The sequence below is a fragment of the Drosophila santomea genome, chromosome 3L (genome assembly GCF_016746245.2).
Source record: "Drosophila santomea strain STO CAGO 1482 chromosome 3L, Prin_Dsan_1.1, whole genome shotgun sequence".
Classification (NCBI taxonomy): domain Eukaryota; kingdom Metazoa; phylum Arthropoda; class Insecta; order Diptera; family Drosophilidae; genus Drosophila; species Drosophila santomea.
The window spans coordinates 2,252,539-2,267,136 of NC_053018.2; the positions used below are offsets into that span (position 1 = coordinate 2,252,539).

At 46.8% G+C, this 14,598-nt stretch overlaps 4 protein-coding genes across 11 annotated transcripts; 2 read left to right on the forward strand and 2 right to left on the reverse strand.

Annotated features, from left to right (window-relative positions):
* The first annotated feature begins 1,009 nt into the window (after nucleotides 1–1,009).
* Nucleotides 1,010–5,123, forward strand: LOC120449517 (adenylyl cyclase X E). 5 transcript variants are annotated; one of them, XM_039632023.1, is made up of 12 exons: nucleotides 1,010–1,151; nucleotides 1,213–1,353; nucleotides 1,410–1,560; nucleotides 1,620–1,957; nucleotides 2,024–2,139; nucleotides 2,202–3,143; nucleotides 3,197–3,443; nucleotides 3,497–3,586; nucleotides 3,648–3,916; nucleotides 3,977–4,380; nucleotides 4,440–4,649; nucleotides 4,705–5,123. In XM_039632023.1, exons 1-12 carry the CDS (start codon nucleotides 1,071–1,073, stop codon nucleotides 5,040–5,042), a joined length of 3,327 nt encoding a protein of 1,108 aa, XP_039487957.1. In that variant the 5' UTR covers nucleotides 1,010–1,070; the 3' UTR covers nucleotides 5,043–5,123. The 5 variants fall into 5 exon arrangements, 4 of the variants coding, with proteins under 4 accessions (XP_039487957.1, XP_039487956.1, XP_039487958.1 ...); XM_039632022.2 differs by having other exon boundaries at nucleotides 2,009–2,139; nucleotides 4,705–5,122; XM_039632024.2 differs by lacking the exons at nucleotides 4,440–4,649; nucleotides 4,705–5,123 and having other exon boundaries at nucleotides 2,009–2,139; nucleotides 3,648–3,929; nucleotides 3,977–4,100.
* Nucleotides 5,124–5,157: 34 nt separating this feature from the next.
* Nucleotides 5,158–9,359, forward strand: LOC120449515 (adenylyl cyclase X E). 2 transcript variants are annotated; one of them, XM_039632020.2, is made up of 12 exons: nucleotides 5,158–5,287; nucleotides 5,347–5,487; nucleotides 5,539–5,683; nucleotides 5,743–6,092; nucleotides 6,152–6,285; nucleotides 6,356–7,291; nucleotides 7,347–7,593; nucleotides 7,651–7,740; nucleotides 7,805–8,073; nucleotides 8,128–8,537; nucleotides 8,595–8,795; nucleotides 8,853–9,359. In XM_039632020.2, exons 1-12 carry the CDS (start codon nucleotides 5,198–5,200, stop codon nucleotides 9,329–9,331), a joined length of 3,492 nt encoding a protein of 1,163 aa, XP_039487954.1. In that variant the 5' UTR covers nucleotides 5,158–5,197; the 3' UTR covers nucleotides 9,332–9,359. The 2 variants fall into 2 exon arrangements, with proteins under 2 accessions (XP_039487954.1, XP_039487955.1); XM_039632021.1 differs by lacking the exons at nucleotides 5,539–5,683; nucleotides 5,743–6,092.
* Nucleotides 9,360–9,989: 630 nt separating this feature from the next.
* LOC120447729 (ATP synthase subunit b, mitochondrial) lies at nucleotides 9,990–11,451 on the reverse strand. Its single transcript, XM_039629273.2, has 3 exons — nucleotides 11,294–11,451; nucleotides 10,749–11,077; nucleotides 9,990–10,478 (listed from the first exon to the last, which is right to left on the reverse strand). The coding sequence occupies exons 1-3, from the start codon at nucleotides 11,319–11,321 to the stop codon at nucleotides 10,104–10,106; spliced, it is 732 nt and encodes a 243-aa protein (XP_039485207.1). The 5' UTR covers nucleotides 11,322–11,451; the 3' UTR covers nucleotides 9,990–10,103.
* Nucleotides 11,452–11,734: 283 nt separating this feature from the next.
* LOC120447728 (N-alpha-acetyltransferase 60) lies at nucleotides 11,735–14,405 on the reverse strand. 3 transcript variants are annotated; one of them, XM_039629270.2, is made up of 6 exons: nucleotides 13,777–14,401; nucleotides 13,438–13,558; nucleotides 13,200–13,364; nucleotides 12,916–13,136; nucleotides 12,742–12,852; nucleotides 11,735–12,643 (listed from the first exon to the last, which is right to left on the reverse strand). In XM_039629270.2, the coding sequence occupies exons 1-6, from the start codon at nucleotides 13,791–13,793 to the stop codon at nucleotides 12,511–12,513; spliced, it is 768 nt and encodes a 255-aa protein (XP_039485204.1). In that variant the 5' UTR covers nucleotides 13,794–14,401; the 3' UTR covers nucleotides 11,735–12,510. The 3 variants fall into 3 exon arrangements, with proteins under 3 accessions (XP_039485204.1, XP_039485205.1, XP_039485203.1); XM_039629271.2 differs by lacking the exon at nucleotides 13,200–13,364 and having other exon boundaries at nucleotides 13,777–14,405; XM_039629269.2 differs by having other exon boundaries at nucleotides 12,916–13,364; nucleotides 13,777–14,404.
* Nucleotides 14,406–14,598: the final 193 nt, after the last annotated feature.

The window sequence follows — 14,598 nt, forward strand, 5'->3', positions numbered from 1 at the left end:
AGGTTGCGTCTCTGGACTGGACGCAAAACTCTCTGTTTGTGAGAAACGATCTGATGAGCTCAAACAGGTTGGCTGGCAGCGCTGTTTTGACTTTGGCTAGTAGTCCCGGGATCCAAACTCTATCAAATGCCTGTTGAATGTCGAGGAAGATTCCGTTGCAGTATTCTTTATGGTCATAGGCCTTCAGGATATGATTGACTACACGGTGCAGTTGCTCAATCGTACTGTGGCCAGCTCTGAATCCGAATTGGTGCATTGGGATAGTATCATTGTCTTCTAGATGTATTATAAGTCGGGAAGCTATCAGCCTTTCCATTACCTTCGATAAGGAGGGCAGGAGACTGATAGGCCGGTAGGAGCTTGGATCCTGTTCCGGCTTCCCTGGCTTTAGAATCATACTGATTCTAGCACTCTTCCATTTTTTGGGAAAGTATTGCACTCTAAGTATCGCATTGAATATCAATGTGATAAGTAATAGTGCTCTCTTGGGAAGGATTTTAAGTACTGCGTTGCTTATTAGGTCGTGACCTGGCGCCTTTCGTCTTTTGAGGGTACGTATCATGTTTGAGACTTCTTCCAGACGGATAGGTCTTATTGGAGGTGACATCTGGAATGGGCGCTGTAGTACTTCGTTTATACTGTTGATATCCCCCTCGGATGCGAAATTAAACGCAGTGAATCTGTCGCCAAGGTGTTCCGCAAATGTTTGTACTTGCTCTTCTAAGGAGCGACACCAGTTACCATTGCTGTTCTTCAGAGGCGTAACTTTCTGTGGCATTCTTTTTACTTTTTTGGTAAAGGACCACATATTAAAAGTGGAATCATTAGAATAATCCATATTGGTAAGCATATGTTCGATTATACTACAATTACATAACAATCACAGATGACATATAGGACTTCTTCAGTATCAATTTCGACCATTAATACTGACCAAGAAAACTTCGAACGTTAGTAAAAGTGGCCCCTTAAAACTAAAAGAAAAGAAACAATCTCCTTTTTCATTTTATGTCTAAAACTTTATTAAAAAAATCCATCTGTTTACAATTTATTTTACATACACTGGGGAAATGGATCCAGACCACAGCGAAAATGTAGTAGACCACCGCTCTCTGGGAAACATGCCGGGCTACGAGTGGAAACTCCTGCGGGTATGCTAAATCGCTAAATCGGATGTACCTTTATAAGTATCCAAGTCCTACTTAATTCCAGTACAAGTGCCGCGATTTGCGTTTGGAAGGCGTTTATCATCGCCACCTGCAATTGGTTTCAGCGGCGGTTGTAACCCAACTTATTATAGTCATTGAAATTTTGATGCTCATTCATGTGATTTTGCTGTTCAGCGTGGTTAAGGTGGGAAAAATACGATAAAGGCATTTTTCCAAATTACTGTGTTTCCTACGATGCAGGACATTGATTTTCTCACTGTGCTTCCTTATTTCGCGGTCATGTTACTCACTCCATCTATTCTGATGCCCAGCAGGGAGTCCAACGTCGAGCAGTACGAAGTCATTGCCATTTTGGTCAGCTGTTTAATGGCCGTGCTTCTGACTGCGATGGGTTTGTGTCTTCTGCGACATTCGTATCCAAGACTCACACTTAGATCTAATCCTTTTCAGACTTGATACTGCCCATCTGTTACTTTCGTTCATTTAATCTGATACCAAATTTCGATCACGTAGTGATTGTCCTGGTCTACCTGATGTTTCCAATAGCCTTTGTGGAAAATGGCAGAGCTTACCTTTTGGGCCTAGCCGTTTCACTGGTGTACTTTGCTTACATGACGTTCATGGTCAACATCAACACACATGATGAAGTGTGGGAGTTAACGGCGTATGGGGCGTATCTGTTCTTTCTAAACATGCTGTCCATGTCCCTATCCGGATTCCGGGAGTACAACATGAGAAGCGGAATACTCAGTCGTTACCAGCTGGTGTACCAGAACTTGGTGCTTCAGGTGGGTAGAGGTAAGCTTTCTTGGACTAGTTACCTTGTATCGTATTCCTAGATGGCAATGAAACAGGAAAAGGCCTTGATGGACTCAATTATACCAGCAACGCTGTCGAGATCTTTGCAAGATACCATCGCCAGTCACATTGAAGAAGATCCGTCGAATCTAATTCCATTTACAAAAACACGGTGAGTTCCACAGATTTTATGACACCCTGATCGGACCAAGGAAAGCAGCATATGGCCCACAGACATCTCTTTATGGAGCCCCATCCGGAAGTGTCTATTTTAGAAGCGGATATGGTTGACTTTACGAATCTAACGACCACTATGGACGTTTCAGAACTTGTGGCCATTCTGCACGAGTTGTTCGTAAATTTCGATTTGGCCGCCAATCACAACAGGGCCACGCGCATCAAGTTCCTGGGCGACTCGTACACCTGCGTCACTGGGATTCCCAGCTACTTTGCTACCCACGCCAACGCCTGTGTGAACCAGGCTCTGGACATGATTGAGATAAGCCGCGAAGCCAGCCAGCGACGGAATAAGAGGATCGAACTTCGAGTCGGGGTGCACTCGGGAGAGATACTTGCTGGGATTATTGGGCTGACCAAGTTTCAGTTTGACATCTGGTCAAAGGACGTCGACATCACCAATCGGCTGGAGTCCTCCGGACTTCCTGGAATGGTGCACATTTCTAGTCGCACACTGGGCTTGTTGGACAACCACTATGTGTATGAGGAGGGTACCGAGACGGCCAAACAGGATCCTCTCCTGCAACGTTCTCATCTAAGTACCTACCTAATAAAAAGTCGACTTCCAAATTTCGAGGACACCAATGACTTGGAGGACGACCATATCTCGCAGAACGACTACAACTTCAGTTTTATTTTCACCCAGGATTACGAAGATATCCAGGTGAAGGCGCAGCGCGATATGATTCTCGAGGTGGAGCACATGCCGCTCAACCGAGTTCAGGCGTGCAAGATCAGACGACCGCTGCACCGAATGGCTAAAAAGGACATCAACGAGGAGTATCGATTCCATCTGGAGTCGTACTACCTCTTCACCACTTTCCGCAGCTGGAAGATGGAGTGGTCCTTCAGCAAAATGCGGGACCTGTTAATGAAATACAGCCTTGGGATGATGGTCCTAGCTGGAGCCACTATTATAGCTATGAACCTACTCCATACGTGAGTTTTAAACGCTATTTGGGCTCCCTTACTGTAGCTTCATTGATTTCCAGAAAAGCAGCCATGGACTATACCATGTTGTTTGGTCTGTTTCTGCTCATACTCTTGGCACTCCTGCTGGCTTCCTATAAAAAACTTTGGCTACGTGGCCGCCGACTCACGCCCATGACGCAACCCTCCACCTTCCTAAGTCGCTGGTTGATCAAGATCTCCAATCTAATCGAGATGTCGGTGTTCGTTAGGGTTCCATTGGGCATTATCGTGCTGTCCATGCTGTATATAATGTCTTCGGCATCAGTGGTGAGTCCTTTTGCACTCCTGCGTTTTACAATCGACTGATTTGCTTACTATAGCTCTCTTGTGATATAGCCAGGCTCGAGCTGCAAATTATAGATTCCGAGTTGCACAACCTCAAGCCCCATATGATTTGCTTCATGCCCTGGGTTAGTATACTAATGTATGAGCGTATAGCTTGTTCAAATCCAGTTTTCAATATCCCAATAGCCAGTGACGTATGCAGTAATCATTGTGCTTAGCCTTATGCTGGTCATCATTGGCATTCCGCTGATCATAAAGCTAGCAGTGGGTCTGGCCATCGTAGGCTGCCATATGATCACGGTTTATGCCTACTACGGATTCGCCTTTGAGCGGTCGGAAACCACCAATGTGGGCATGACATCGAGTCTGGCCCACAGCTGGTACCTGATTGCCTTCTTCATCGTGGTGGTGGTGCGCGAGGGCAACCTCAACTACATCCTGAAGGCGAGCTACTTGTACGTTTAGTTTGTAAGTTAGTTGGTTAGTTTACATACATACTGACCCACTTTTCCTAGCATGAGCTTGTGTTTCGAAAAAAAGCACAAGCAGACCAAGGTCAAAACCCGCACCATCAAGATCATCATGGCCAACATTCTGCCCACCCACGTGGCAGAGGTGTTCAAGGTGCGTCGCCGCAGCGATCAACTGTACTATGAGAACTTCTCCCATGTGGCCGTGATGTTCGCCACCATCGAGAACTACGAGGCGGATCACTCGGGACTGCGGGCTCTCCACGAGATGATCTGCTACTTCGACGAACTCCTGCTTAACTACCAAGCCTGGTACAAAATCGAGAAGATCAAGGTGATGGGCTGGACATACCTAGCGGCCTGCGGCCTGGACGTCGATCACTACACGGACCTTGCGGTCAGCGTTCCCGTCTCAGCAAATCCCGAAGCCGATAAAGTCCAGAAATCGAGTTTGTTCATTTGCAATATTATTTCGTGCACGATTAAGTTCTAATAATTGCATTCTTAGCTTCCGTTCGATTTGCCCCGATGGATGACGATGATGATGACACAAAGAGCAGGGAGCGGCTCCCCTCACAGGCAACCATAAATGAGACTGACAATACAGTCCTGGTCATGACTGAGTTCGCTTTGAATTTACTTCGCATCATGCGTGATATCCAGTCCAAGGGGATTTTCTTCGAAAAGGATTCTAAACTAACTGGCAGCTTAAAGATTGGTGAGTTCAATCATTACTAAGTGAGTGATTCTATCCCAATTTCGGATCACTTTAGGCATCGCCCATGGACCTGTGATGGCCGGTGTTGTGGGTCTCTCCAAGCCGCACTACGACATCTGGGGACACACGGTCAACATGGCCTCCCGGATGACTTCTACGGGAGTGCTGGATGGCATTCACGTGACCGACAGCACCTCCAATGTCCTGCAGGACTTTAACATTCGGTGCACTTTTCGAGGGATGTCCTTTGTGAAGGGAGTGGGCCAAGTGCCCACTTACCTTGTCGACCTGGACGAGAACTTACGCTTCCAACATATCAGCCGGAATAACGATTCGCACATGGGCAGCATAGTCTCCGTGCAGAGGTTGGATGAAAAAAGAGCTGACAAATAGATTAATTGTAAACAGAATACAATGCGAAGGTCTGCATGCGAGACTTGTGATTGAAAGCAATAAAAAGGGTTTTTTTTTGACTTGAGAAATAACTCATAGTCGAAATATAGTATACTCAAATAGTTCTCACCAAACATTTTTCATTTTTCATCCAAATGGCTAGCGAGAACCCATACTACCAGGAAGACGTGGTGGCCTACCGCTCCCTGAGCACCGTAAAGGAATTGGAATGGCGGCACTTGAAGGTAGACCAGGACTCCATCTCGTATGGCCTACCACTCACCACTTGCTATTCCAATTACAGGATAAGTGCCAGAGTCTACGCCTGGAAATGGCCTGCTCTCACCTCCGGGAGCTGGCGCTGGCGTCGAATGTGGTGCAAATCATTTGGCATGTGGAACTGTTGATGGTATCTCACGTCATTCTGTTGCTCGCCGTAGTAAAGGTAGTCTCCTCTGATAGAATACCCTGCGTAAGACTACACTGATTCCTTTAGGATATTATACTGGTGACCTTGGTGCCCTACTTTGTGGTTATGCTTTTCACTCCCTTCATCATGCTCTTGAGCATGCAGAAGAACGTTGGGATGAATACGAATAAGTTCATCTCATGGCTGATGGCCCTTTTCCTAACCTCCATGGGTGAGGTGGTTGGCACGTCCTAGTCCTACTCCCCCTAAGAACTTCCTCCTTTTGTGCAGATCTCTTTTCTGACCTCCTGGGCACCATCCATAGTGGCGCAGCGTTTCCCACGGTGCCCTGCTACGATCATGTAGTCCTGGTCAGTGTCTACATGACTTTACCCATCGCATTCTACCAGGGAAGCGGAGTATACCTTTTGGGAATGACGGTATCCATAGTTTATTTGGGCTACGTTTTCTATATGCAGTATCTTAATGATCAAGTGTCGTTTTACCTGCTCGCCTCCTATGCCATATACCTCTTAACCCTCAACTTGATCTTCTCATTTCTGACTGTAGTGAGGGACTACGGCCTTAGGCGAGCCATACTTAGCCGCTACCAGTTGATATACCAAAACATTGTCTACCAGGTATTTCAGAAATTCCTTCAAGTGCTTTGTACATATATATGACCTCTTCCTTTCCACAGCTTGTAATGAAGAAGGAGAATGCTCTGTTGGAGTCAATTTTGCCACGCAGGATGATACGCACCTTGCAGGAGGAGATCTGCAGCCGCATCGAGGATCAGGACAAGAGCTACACTTCTCATAAGGCAGGTTCACGGTGCGTATGCGCGATATGTAATCTATATTTGTACAATTTTGTAAGCTTAAATTTGTGATACCCTATGTAGGAAACTGTTCTTGGAACCCTACCCGGATGTTTCCATTTTGGTAGCAGACATGGTGAACTACACGCACCTGACCACCACTTTGGAGGCACCGCAGCTGGTGGAGATTCTGCACGACCTGTTTGTGAGTTTCGACCTGGCTGCCCATCGCAACCGAGCGATGCGGATCAAGTTCCTGGGAGATGCCTACAACTGTGTGGCGGGCATCCCAAACTACTTTCCCGCCCACGCCTCCTGCTGCGTGGACCAGGCTCTGGATATGATCCACATCACGCAGGACGTGAGCAGCCGGCGCAAGCTGGACATCAACCTTCGAATCGGTGTGCACTCGGGTGAGGTGTTTGCAGGAATCATTGGGCACACCAAGTGGCAATTCGACATCTGGTCCAAGGACGTGGACATCACCAATAGGCTGGAGTCATCCGGGCTGCCCGGAATGGTGCACGTCTCTCAAATGACCCTGAGCATGCTGGACGAGCATTATATATTCAGAGAAGGCACCGAGGCAGCCAAGAATGATCCCATCCTGCAGCAGGCGGGAATCCGCACCTTCCTGGTCACCAGTCGACTACCTGATGCGGTGGAGCCGGGCGAACTGGAGGACGAATTGAGCAACGCCTCAATAACCTCATGCCGCCTGAGCTACGGAGGATACTACGAGGAGATCCAGATCAAGGCGCAGCGCGAGATAATGAAGGAGGTGGAGCAAATGGCGGTGGGTCACTGCTTCGTAGAATGGAGGCGTAGCAGGTCGATGAAGAAAAAGGGCTTCAACGAGGAGTACCTGTTCAGCAACCAGATCCACCTCGTGCTGGGTGTATTCCGCAGCTGGAAGATGGAGTGGGCCTTTCATAACCTGCCGGACCTCATGATGAAGTACTCCATGCTCATAGTGCTCTGTGCTGCACTGGCCATATTATGCATTAACTGTATCGAAAAGTAAGCCCTTCTTAGTTGAGCTGCCAAGTACCGAACTTTTTCCCTTGATCCACAGAGCCACCTACTCCGATCTTTTGGTCCTGATCGGATTTCTTCTCGTACTGCTGATCCTGTGCTTTCTTGCCGGATACAAGAAGCTGCGTCTCCAGTGGAAGAGACATACACCCTTGTCACAGCCATCTTGTTTTCTGAGTCGTTGGCTTCTCAGGATATCCGAGAGAATCGAGGACTCTCTGCTCGTGAGGGTTCCATTGACCATTGTGATACTGCTCCTGCTCTACGTTATGTCCTCTCAAACAGTGGTTCGTACTCACTGTATCTGAGCAAAACCAATGTTCTGCTAATACTTTTCAATATAGTTTTCCTGTGACGTTGCAAAACTAGAACTGGGTATAATCGAAGCCCACCTCCACAATGAAAAGCCCTATGCGGAATGTTTCGGTCCATGGGTTGGCTTAAATACATATATACAATTTAAAAAACTCAAATTTAGAAACCATCTCGTACCCTTAGACTGTCACTTACTGTGTGATCATCGTGCTCAGTCTGCTGTTTGTCATCTCGGGATGTCCGCTAGTGATAAAGGCAATTCTCGGCCTGCTTATCCTTGGACTCCACTTGGGCAGCGTGCACTTCTACTACGGGTTCGCCTTCGAGAGATCGGAGACCACTGATCTGGGACTGAAGTCGGACTACGCCCACACCTGGTACCTGGTGGCTCTCTTTGTTGTGCTGGTGTTGCGGGAACGTCACGTCAACTACCTTAGGAAGTTTAACTACTTGTGAGTATGCGGAGATCTTCGGAAATCCCATCTCCAAACACATTTCCATTTCAGCATGCGCGTTTGCTACGAGGAGGCCCACCAACAAACTAATGACAAGCTGCGCTCCATGAAGATTATTATGGCCAACATCCTGCCTTCCCACGTGGCCCAGGTGTTCAAGGTGCGGCGACCCCACGACCAGCTCTACTATGAGAACTTCTCCAAGGTTGCCGTCATGTTCGCCTCCATCGAGAACTTCAACGCCGACACGGCGGGTCTGCGGATCCTGCACGAGATCATCTGCTGTTTCGACGACCTCCTGGTCCACTACCAGACCAGGTACAAAATCGAAAAGATCAAGGTGATGGGATGGACCTACATGGTGGCCTGTGGCCTGGAAACGGACCACTACACGGACTTCTCAATCGACATTCCTGTCACGCAGCACGAAACGGATTCGGAAGTGAGACGTAGATCCAGCGGTGACTATTTCCCAGATTAGGCTAGATTAAAGTATAATTTACAAACCCATCCTTTAGTACTGACTGTTCACTTCGGCAGTACCGAGGACGATGAAACGAGCGGCGATAACGTCAGCCAGCCGTACGCCCAGGTGCAGGATGTCGCCGTCTTGGTGATGACCGAATTCGCACTGGACCTACTTCGCATCATGCACGACATTCGCTACAACTACATGTTCTCGGAGTACGACACCTTTTTAACGGGAAGCCTGAAGATAGGTGAGCTGCATTACCTTCACTGTACTCCCAACCAATCAAATGATCCAATGACCCAAGGCATCTCCCATGGACCCGTGATGGCCGGGGTTGTGGGACTCTCGAAACCACACTACGACATCTGGGGTCATACCGTCAACATGGCCTCCCGGATGTCCTCCACTGGACTGCTGGACAACATCCAAGTGACCCGACACACGGCCAAGGTGCTGCGCCAGTTCAACATACGCTGCCATTACCGAGCTCACACAGAGGTGAAGGGAGTAGGCAAGGTGCCCACCTACCTAGTGGTGCTGGGTCCGGATCTCACATTCCACGATCACGACCAGGAGAGCATGAATGTTAAAGACTCTAAGAGTTGGGTCATCGACACTCTGCCACTATCATTCACCCCGAGCTACGTGCCGCCATGGTCTTCCCCTCCAGAAGAAGACGAGGCTGGAGAGGAGCTCGAGGAACATGAGTCTGAAGGGGATGAGCTGGAGGAGTCGCCGCAGGAGCGTCAAAAGGGAGGCGTCCTCATGACCGGCGACGTTTAATATATTTATATATATATATATATATATACATGTAATTATTGCTGCTAATAAACATAGCTAACAATGTCTATCCCTACTTTTTCGATTTTCGAAAAAAAAAATTTTACAAATTTTCGCATTTTTAATAAGGGGTACCATCATCAAAATTTGCGAAAAATGGCAAAAAATTAGCATTTCTAAGTATGTACATGGATCGATAGGGAATTTTGTTACGAATACAACGAGATACGGCATTCCACATTTGGACAACACTTTATAATGTTATCGAAAAAAAAAGGAATATTTTTAATTAAAAAATTGAAAAAAATTTTGTTTTTTAAATCAGATATTTTAAATTGGCGTTTTCGCCATAACTTCTAAATGTCTATCCCTACTTATTCTGTTTTCGAAAAATAGCTTCCAGGGAGAACAGGTGGAGGTGGATGCTTTCGACGACGATGCCAGTGCAGCACAAGACTGATAGGTGTATGATTGCTTTTTACTAGACTTAAAATTGTGCCAAATTGCGAACGCTCTAATAGATACCCTGGGATATGCTACAACTCAAAAACACCTCTATGCAGGATACCAAATTGGACCACAAAAAACGCTCTTAAGTTTAAACACGAACACACTTTAAATATAACGCAAAATTGCACAAAAAGATTGTTTCAGACACTGACATTTTCAAGATATATTGGATCGATTTATCATCTTTCGGGCATATTCATGGATGGTTCCAGTGTCACGAATGGGTTTTAATTTACAATTAAACAACTAAAACTCGAATCGTTTAGGCAGACTTCACGCGCAGGGCCAGAGCGCTCAGATCGGCGATGCACTTGTTGAGGGTCTCCTTCTCCTGCTGGGGCGAGATGCTGGCCAGCACGTTGGTGGTGATCCAGTTGACCATGTGCTTCTGGCTGAGACGACGCTCGACGTGGCGGCACTCCACCTGGTAGTCGAGGCGGCGCTTCACCTCCGAGTACACATTCATGGCACGCTCGCGGAATGCGGCCTCCAGCTGCAATGCAATGTTCTCCTTCTTGGCATCCATCAGCAGCAGGGCACCGTCGGCGCGCCACTGCTCCTTCTTCTCGGCCTCAATGGCGTCGGACAAGACCTTGAGCTCAGCTTCGCGTCCCTCCTTCCATTCAGATTCGATTTTCTGCGTTGGGATAAGTGAAATTAGCGGTGGGTTTTTGCATCTTTTGGGAATAACTATTTGCAATATATTATTATACATATTGAAGTCGTTAATCGTATAACAAATTGTCTCCGATGAACTTTACTTATTCAATAGCAAACAAAAAGGGCTTAATGACGTTATATTGGATTTTACCCAGATCTAATACGATTTTCAAGAGATCTTAGGGGTTTCTATTTTTGGTAATCCCATGATGATTCTATCTGAAAATTGGGCTTGGCCTATACTCACATCGATCTCGCCATCAGCCCACTTGGCGATGACCGGGCCGAGCTTCTTGACGGCGATGACGGCCATGATGCCGAGCGACAGACCGCTGTAGTACTCGTGCTCCATGACGTAGATCTCCTTGGAGCAGAGGTAGGTGATCAGACCCACGCCGAAGGTGTAGGGTCCGGTGACACCGGTCTTGTTATAGAAGAACTGGAACCACTCCTCGGGCAGGAATCCCAAACGGACCTTGCCGGGATGCTCGGGGCGCTGACGGCGCTCGATGGCACCGCCAGGAGCGGCAGCAGCGGCGGCCGACCGGGTGGCGGCCACGGTCAAGGGGCGCTGGGCTGTAAGTGCAGTTGACCAATTAGTTGTACTCAACTTTTAGTTTGCAAAAAATATCCATTGCGAATGGGTGGTGATTACATAAACCACGATGTCCGACGACTTTGCAATGCCGTAACAATTTTCACGGTCATTCGCGGCCGGAGATTCACTTGCCCACGGCGCGACTTGGGACCACGGATTAGCTGGCCATCTATTTGCACCGTTTGCGGGTTTACCTGTTAGAAGAGCGGCTCTCGAGAACATTTTACAGGCAGTTGCGATGAATTTATGCTACTAAATTGACCCGAAATTGCCAGTTCACAATAGTGACAGGTTAGGAGAGAGTTGCCAGATCAACCGCTCGTTAGCTGGGTTTTACAACACTGGCAAAGTGCCACGAATTTAAACTTTAAATATAAAAATTAGTTTATTGGAAATGTACGTTTATAACTTTTATTTGTATTTTCAACTTTTTTTTCAACTTATTTTTATGATATTAATTTTATATAATCGAGTGTTTGGCAGCTTAAAACCATTTACGCAAGCTGCTTACATTTTTAAAAGATTAAGTTGGAATATAAAATTCTTAAGTAGAATAAATTAAAATTCATTGTGACAGCCAAATTTTATAGCCACTTTACAATGCTTAAGATTAAAAAGGAAAAAATACCTCGTCATAACTTTACAAGTTTTTATTTTAAAAAATATTACAATTCGCTAGATAAATTGTTCCTAAAATAATCAGAGTTAGCTGCGAAACAATATGAATTAAAATACTTTTACAAAATACCATAGAAACAGCGTACAGGGTTTGATTTTGAAAGGTTGGTTCCGGTACTCAACTGGATATTCTTGCCATATAACATTAATTTGTTTCTCAGTTCAAAGCTATTTACGTGCAGATTTCATAAATTAAGCATTAAAGCATGAGCATCTTTGTTGTTGGTTGTCGCTAAACTAAATGACTTTCTTGTGCGTGAAACTTAAAACTTACGAAAAACATACACACAGGCTACATTCAAAAGAAAAGTGGCTAATTCCAAATCACTAGGTTACAGCTCGGTTCAAACAAAACATCATAAGACTATTTACAGCAGTAGTGAACAGATAGATCTTTTAAAACGTAATAATACACTTATCGAATTATGTTACAACTTTCAACTTATGCCTTTGATGTTGTTCTTTGCTAGATCTCATTCTCGTTTCACATCTTTTCTATTAGCTTCCGTATAAAAACGTAATGATTCTGCGGAGGAGGTGTTGCCTAACATTTATAATGAAGGTGTGTCTGTATGTGGTGGTGAGTGGGTGCCATAGTACATATAGATGTTTGTGTTTCTGTTTATGCTCGACGGGATGACATAATGCGGCGGACACACTTATCATCACCCTCAAAGTGCTCGTGTGCCTAGGAAGGATGCGTATGCCTGGCCAGTTGTGTGCTGTGGTCGTTTCACTCGATGAAGTTGAAGCGAGTGAGCAGCTTGTGGTAGAACCACCGCACCACCTGATGGACTCGTCCGGCCACCCAGGCGCACAGGCTGCTGGTGTGTCGCACCTTCGACGCGTAGTGCTTGATGTGATCTGTGCGGTAGAGAGTTAAGAGGGCAACCAAAAGTACAGCGAAATCATAAAGAGGAAAGCTAGACAGCCTAGGGCGTATAGGTATTTTGAAAAAGGATATAATAGTGTCCAGGGTGGATGGCCGCCGTTAATGTAGTTCACATAGGTGAATCCGTCCTTGCCCTTGCCCCGTATATTGTAGTAGTAGGGCAGGAATGAGTGAAGCGTAAATCTAAAAGCGTACAAAATGTTTTCACACTATTAATAGAACATGGCCGCGACAGTGGTGGAATACCTTCTCTTCTCGTAGAAAAATATGGCAGGTTGATTGGTGGTCAGCGTGTGCAGAAAGATCGCCTTCACCGAGTGCCGCTCAGCCGTCGTCAGGTGGTTCATAAGCGCGTCCAGCAGCAGCGATCCGATGCCATTGCGTCGATGCGAACGATGGACGCCCAGCGACAGTATATACCCGACATCGGCGGAACGACCCATCGAGTCCGGCAGGATGCCCTTGTCCTGCATGGGAAAACCGCTCAGCCTGGTGTACAACTCATCACTATCACTCATATTGGCTATTACCTCCTTGTTCACATTTCGATAGGGTTTAATTTCGGCAACGATTAAACCAATTATGGCCAGATTATATACAGCTGCCAGCGCAAAGAAGCGCGTGCTTGAGGTAATATCCTCATACCATGATAGTGGATAGTCGATTGGAAACCATTCTTGGCACAGCTGTCGCACCTACACACGATCATCACATGGACATGCAAATGGGGGGATTATCCGGATGGGTTGATCAACCTCACTCACTCACCTCCGTCAGATCGTCGGGCACCAGGAAACGCAACTGCACATCGTTAATCGAGCACAGCGGTACGTGTTCGCAGTCCACACGTGTACTGTCGCTACTGGGCGGCGCACTGTGTTTGTTGTAGCTGCAATGCTCGCCATGGTATGATAATGTTTCATGATCCTCATGTATTAGTCAACCCAAGAGGCGGCGAAACAGCGAATTCCCTTGCATAATACCGCCGAGGCGTCGTCAATAGATAAACAAAAGCCGTCCATTGACGCGGCTCCGGTGGCCGCATAAGCAGGAAATTCGTGTGCAGCCGACTGATAACCAAATAGTTATATGTACGCATATACTCACAGTGTGAATTGTGCCATCCTATTGTCCGGGGGGGTGCTACTGGTGCTGGTGCTCCTCGGTTCCCACTGCCACTGCCACTGTTGCTGCTGCTTCTGCTTCTGCTGCTGCTCTGTCCAATTAGAGCAATTATGTCCATTTATTGCACCACCACCACAGCTGCCGCCGCCACCGCCGTCGCCGCCTGAACAGGTTAAGCGCGGAATCTTGTCCAACGGAGCCTTCTCCTCCGGGTGAGTGATTCGAGTTCGTATTCGTATTCGTATTCGTTTTCGGTTTGGTGCGTGTTTTTGGGTGTGCGCTCAATTGGCTTTAATTAACATTTACATTGAGGTGGTGCATGGAGGCGGGGGGCAGCGTGTCGCCGGATCATGTAGCAACCACTTGCTCGCTGGTTTGCGGGTGCTCCGCTGATTTTGGTTTCGAATTGGGACTTGGATCTCAAGTGGAATCGGTGGCTCTTTGGGGGGGGAATCCGTTACAACGCTGGCCAGGTGGTGCTGATCCGCTGCTGGTGTCGCATGCCGCTGCTGCTGCCCGCTGGTCACAAATCAGATCGCCCGCAATGATGCCTCATTTGTCCTAATTTATTCGCCAAGCCAAAAAGAATTAATGAAAACAAATCAGCAGTAGTAAGACCGCACTTCGATCTGTGGAACATACCAAGCGATGGAGGTGAAGCCACCTGTTTCGATAGTATCGATACATCGTCCAATACGAAGTGCATTCAACATTCTCCAATTGGAAATTCAAATTAATGGGTATCAAATGTAAAACATTTACATTAAATAAGGAAATTTCTGCGGTACGTTTTCCTAATGATAA

Excerpts from the sequence above, each read along its gene's own strand:
- LOC120447729 (XM_039629273.2), bottom strand. The coding sequence starts at position 11,321 with ATGTTCTCGAGAGCCGCTCTTCTAACAG. Across the intron at positions 11,078-11,293 it reads GAGAGCCGCTCTTCTAACAG|CCCAGCGCCCCTTGACCGTG; the intron begins GTAAACCCGCAA and ends CTGCACTTACAG. Across the intron at positions 10,479-10,748 it reads GGGCTGATGGCGAGATCGAT|AAAATCGAATCTGAATGGAA; the intron begins GTGAGTATAGGC and ends ATCCCAACGCAG.
- LOC120449515 (XM_039632020.2), top strand. The coding sequence starts at position 5,198 with ATGGCTAGCGAGAACCCATACTACCAGGAAGACGTGGTGGCCTACCGC. Across the intron at positions 5,288-5,346 it reads TGGAATGGCGGCACTTGAAG|GATAAGTGCCAGAGTCTACG; the intron begins GTAGACCAGGAC and ends TTCCAATTACAG. Across the intron at positions 5,488-5,538 it reads TGTTGCTCGCCGTAGTAAAG|GATATTATACTGGTGACCTT; the intron begins GTAGTCTCCTCT and ends TGATTCCTTTAG.
- LOC120447728 (XM_039629269.2), bottom strand. Across the intron at positions 12,853-12,915 it reads TTTTTCTACGAGAAGAGAAG|ATTTACGCTTCACTCATTCC; the intron begins GTATTCCACCAC and ends GTACGCTTTTAG. Across the intron at positions 12,644-12,741 it reads CATCCACCCTGGACACTATT|AGATCACATCAAGCACTACG; the intron begins ATATCCTTTTTC and ends TCTCTACCGCAC.
- LOC120449517 (XM_039632022.2), top strand. The coding sequence starts at position 1,071 with ATGGATCCAGACCACAGCGAAAATGTAGTAGACCACCGCTCTCTGGGA. Across the intron at positions 1,152-1,212 it reads ACGAGTGGAAACTCCTGCGG|TACAAGTGCCGCGATTTGCG; the intron begins GTATGCTAAATC and ends ACTTAATTCCAG. Across the intron at positions 3,917-3,976 it reads ATCCTGAAGGCGAGCTACTT|CATGAGCTTGTGTTTCGAAA; the intron begins GTACGTTTAGTT and ends CACTTTTCCTAG.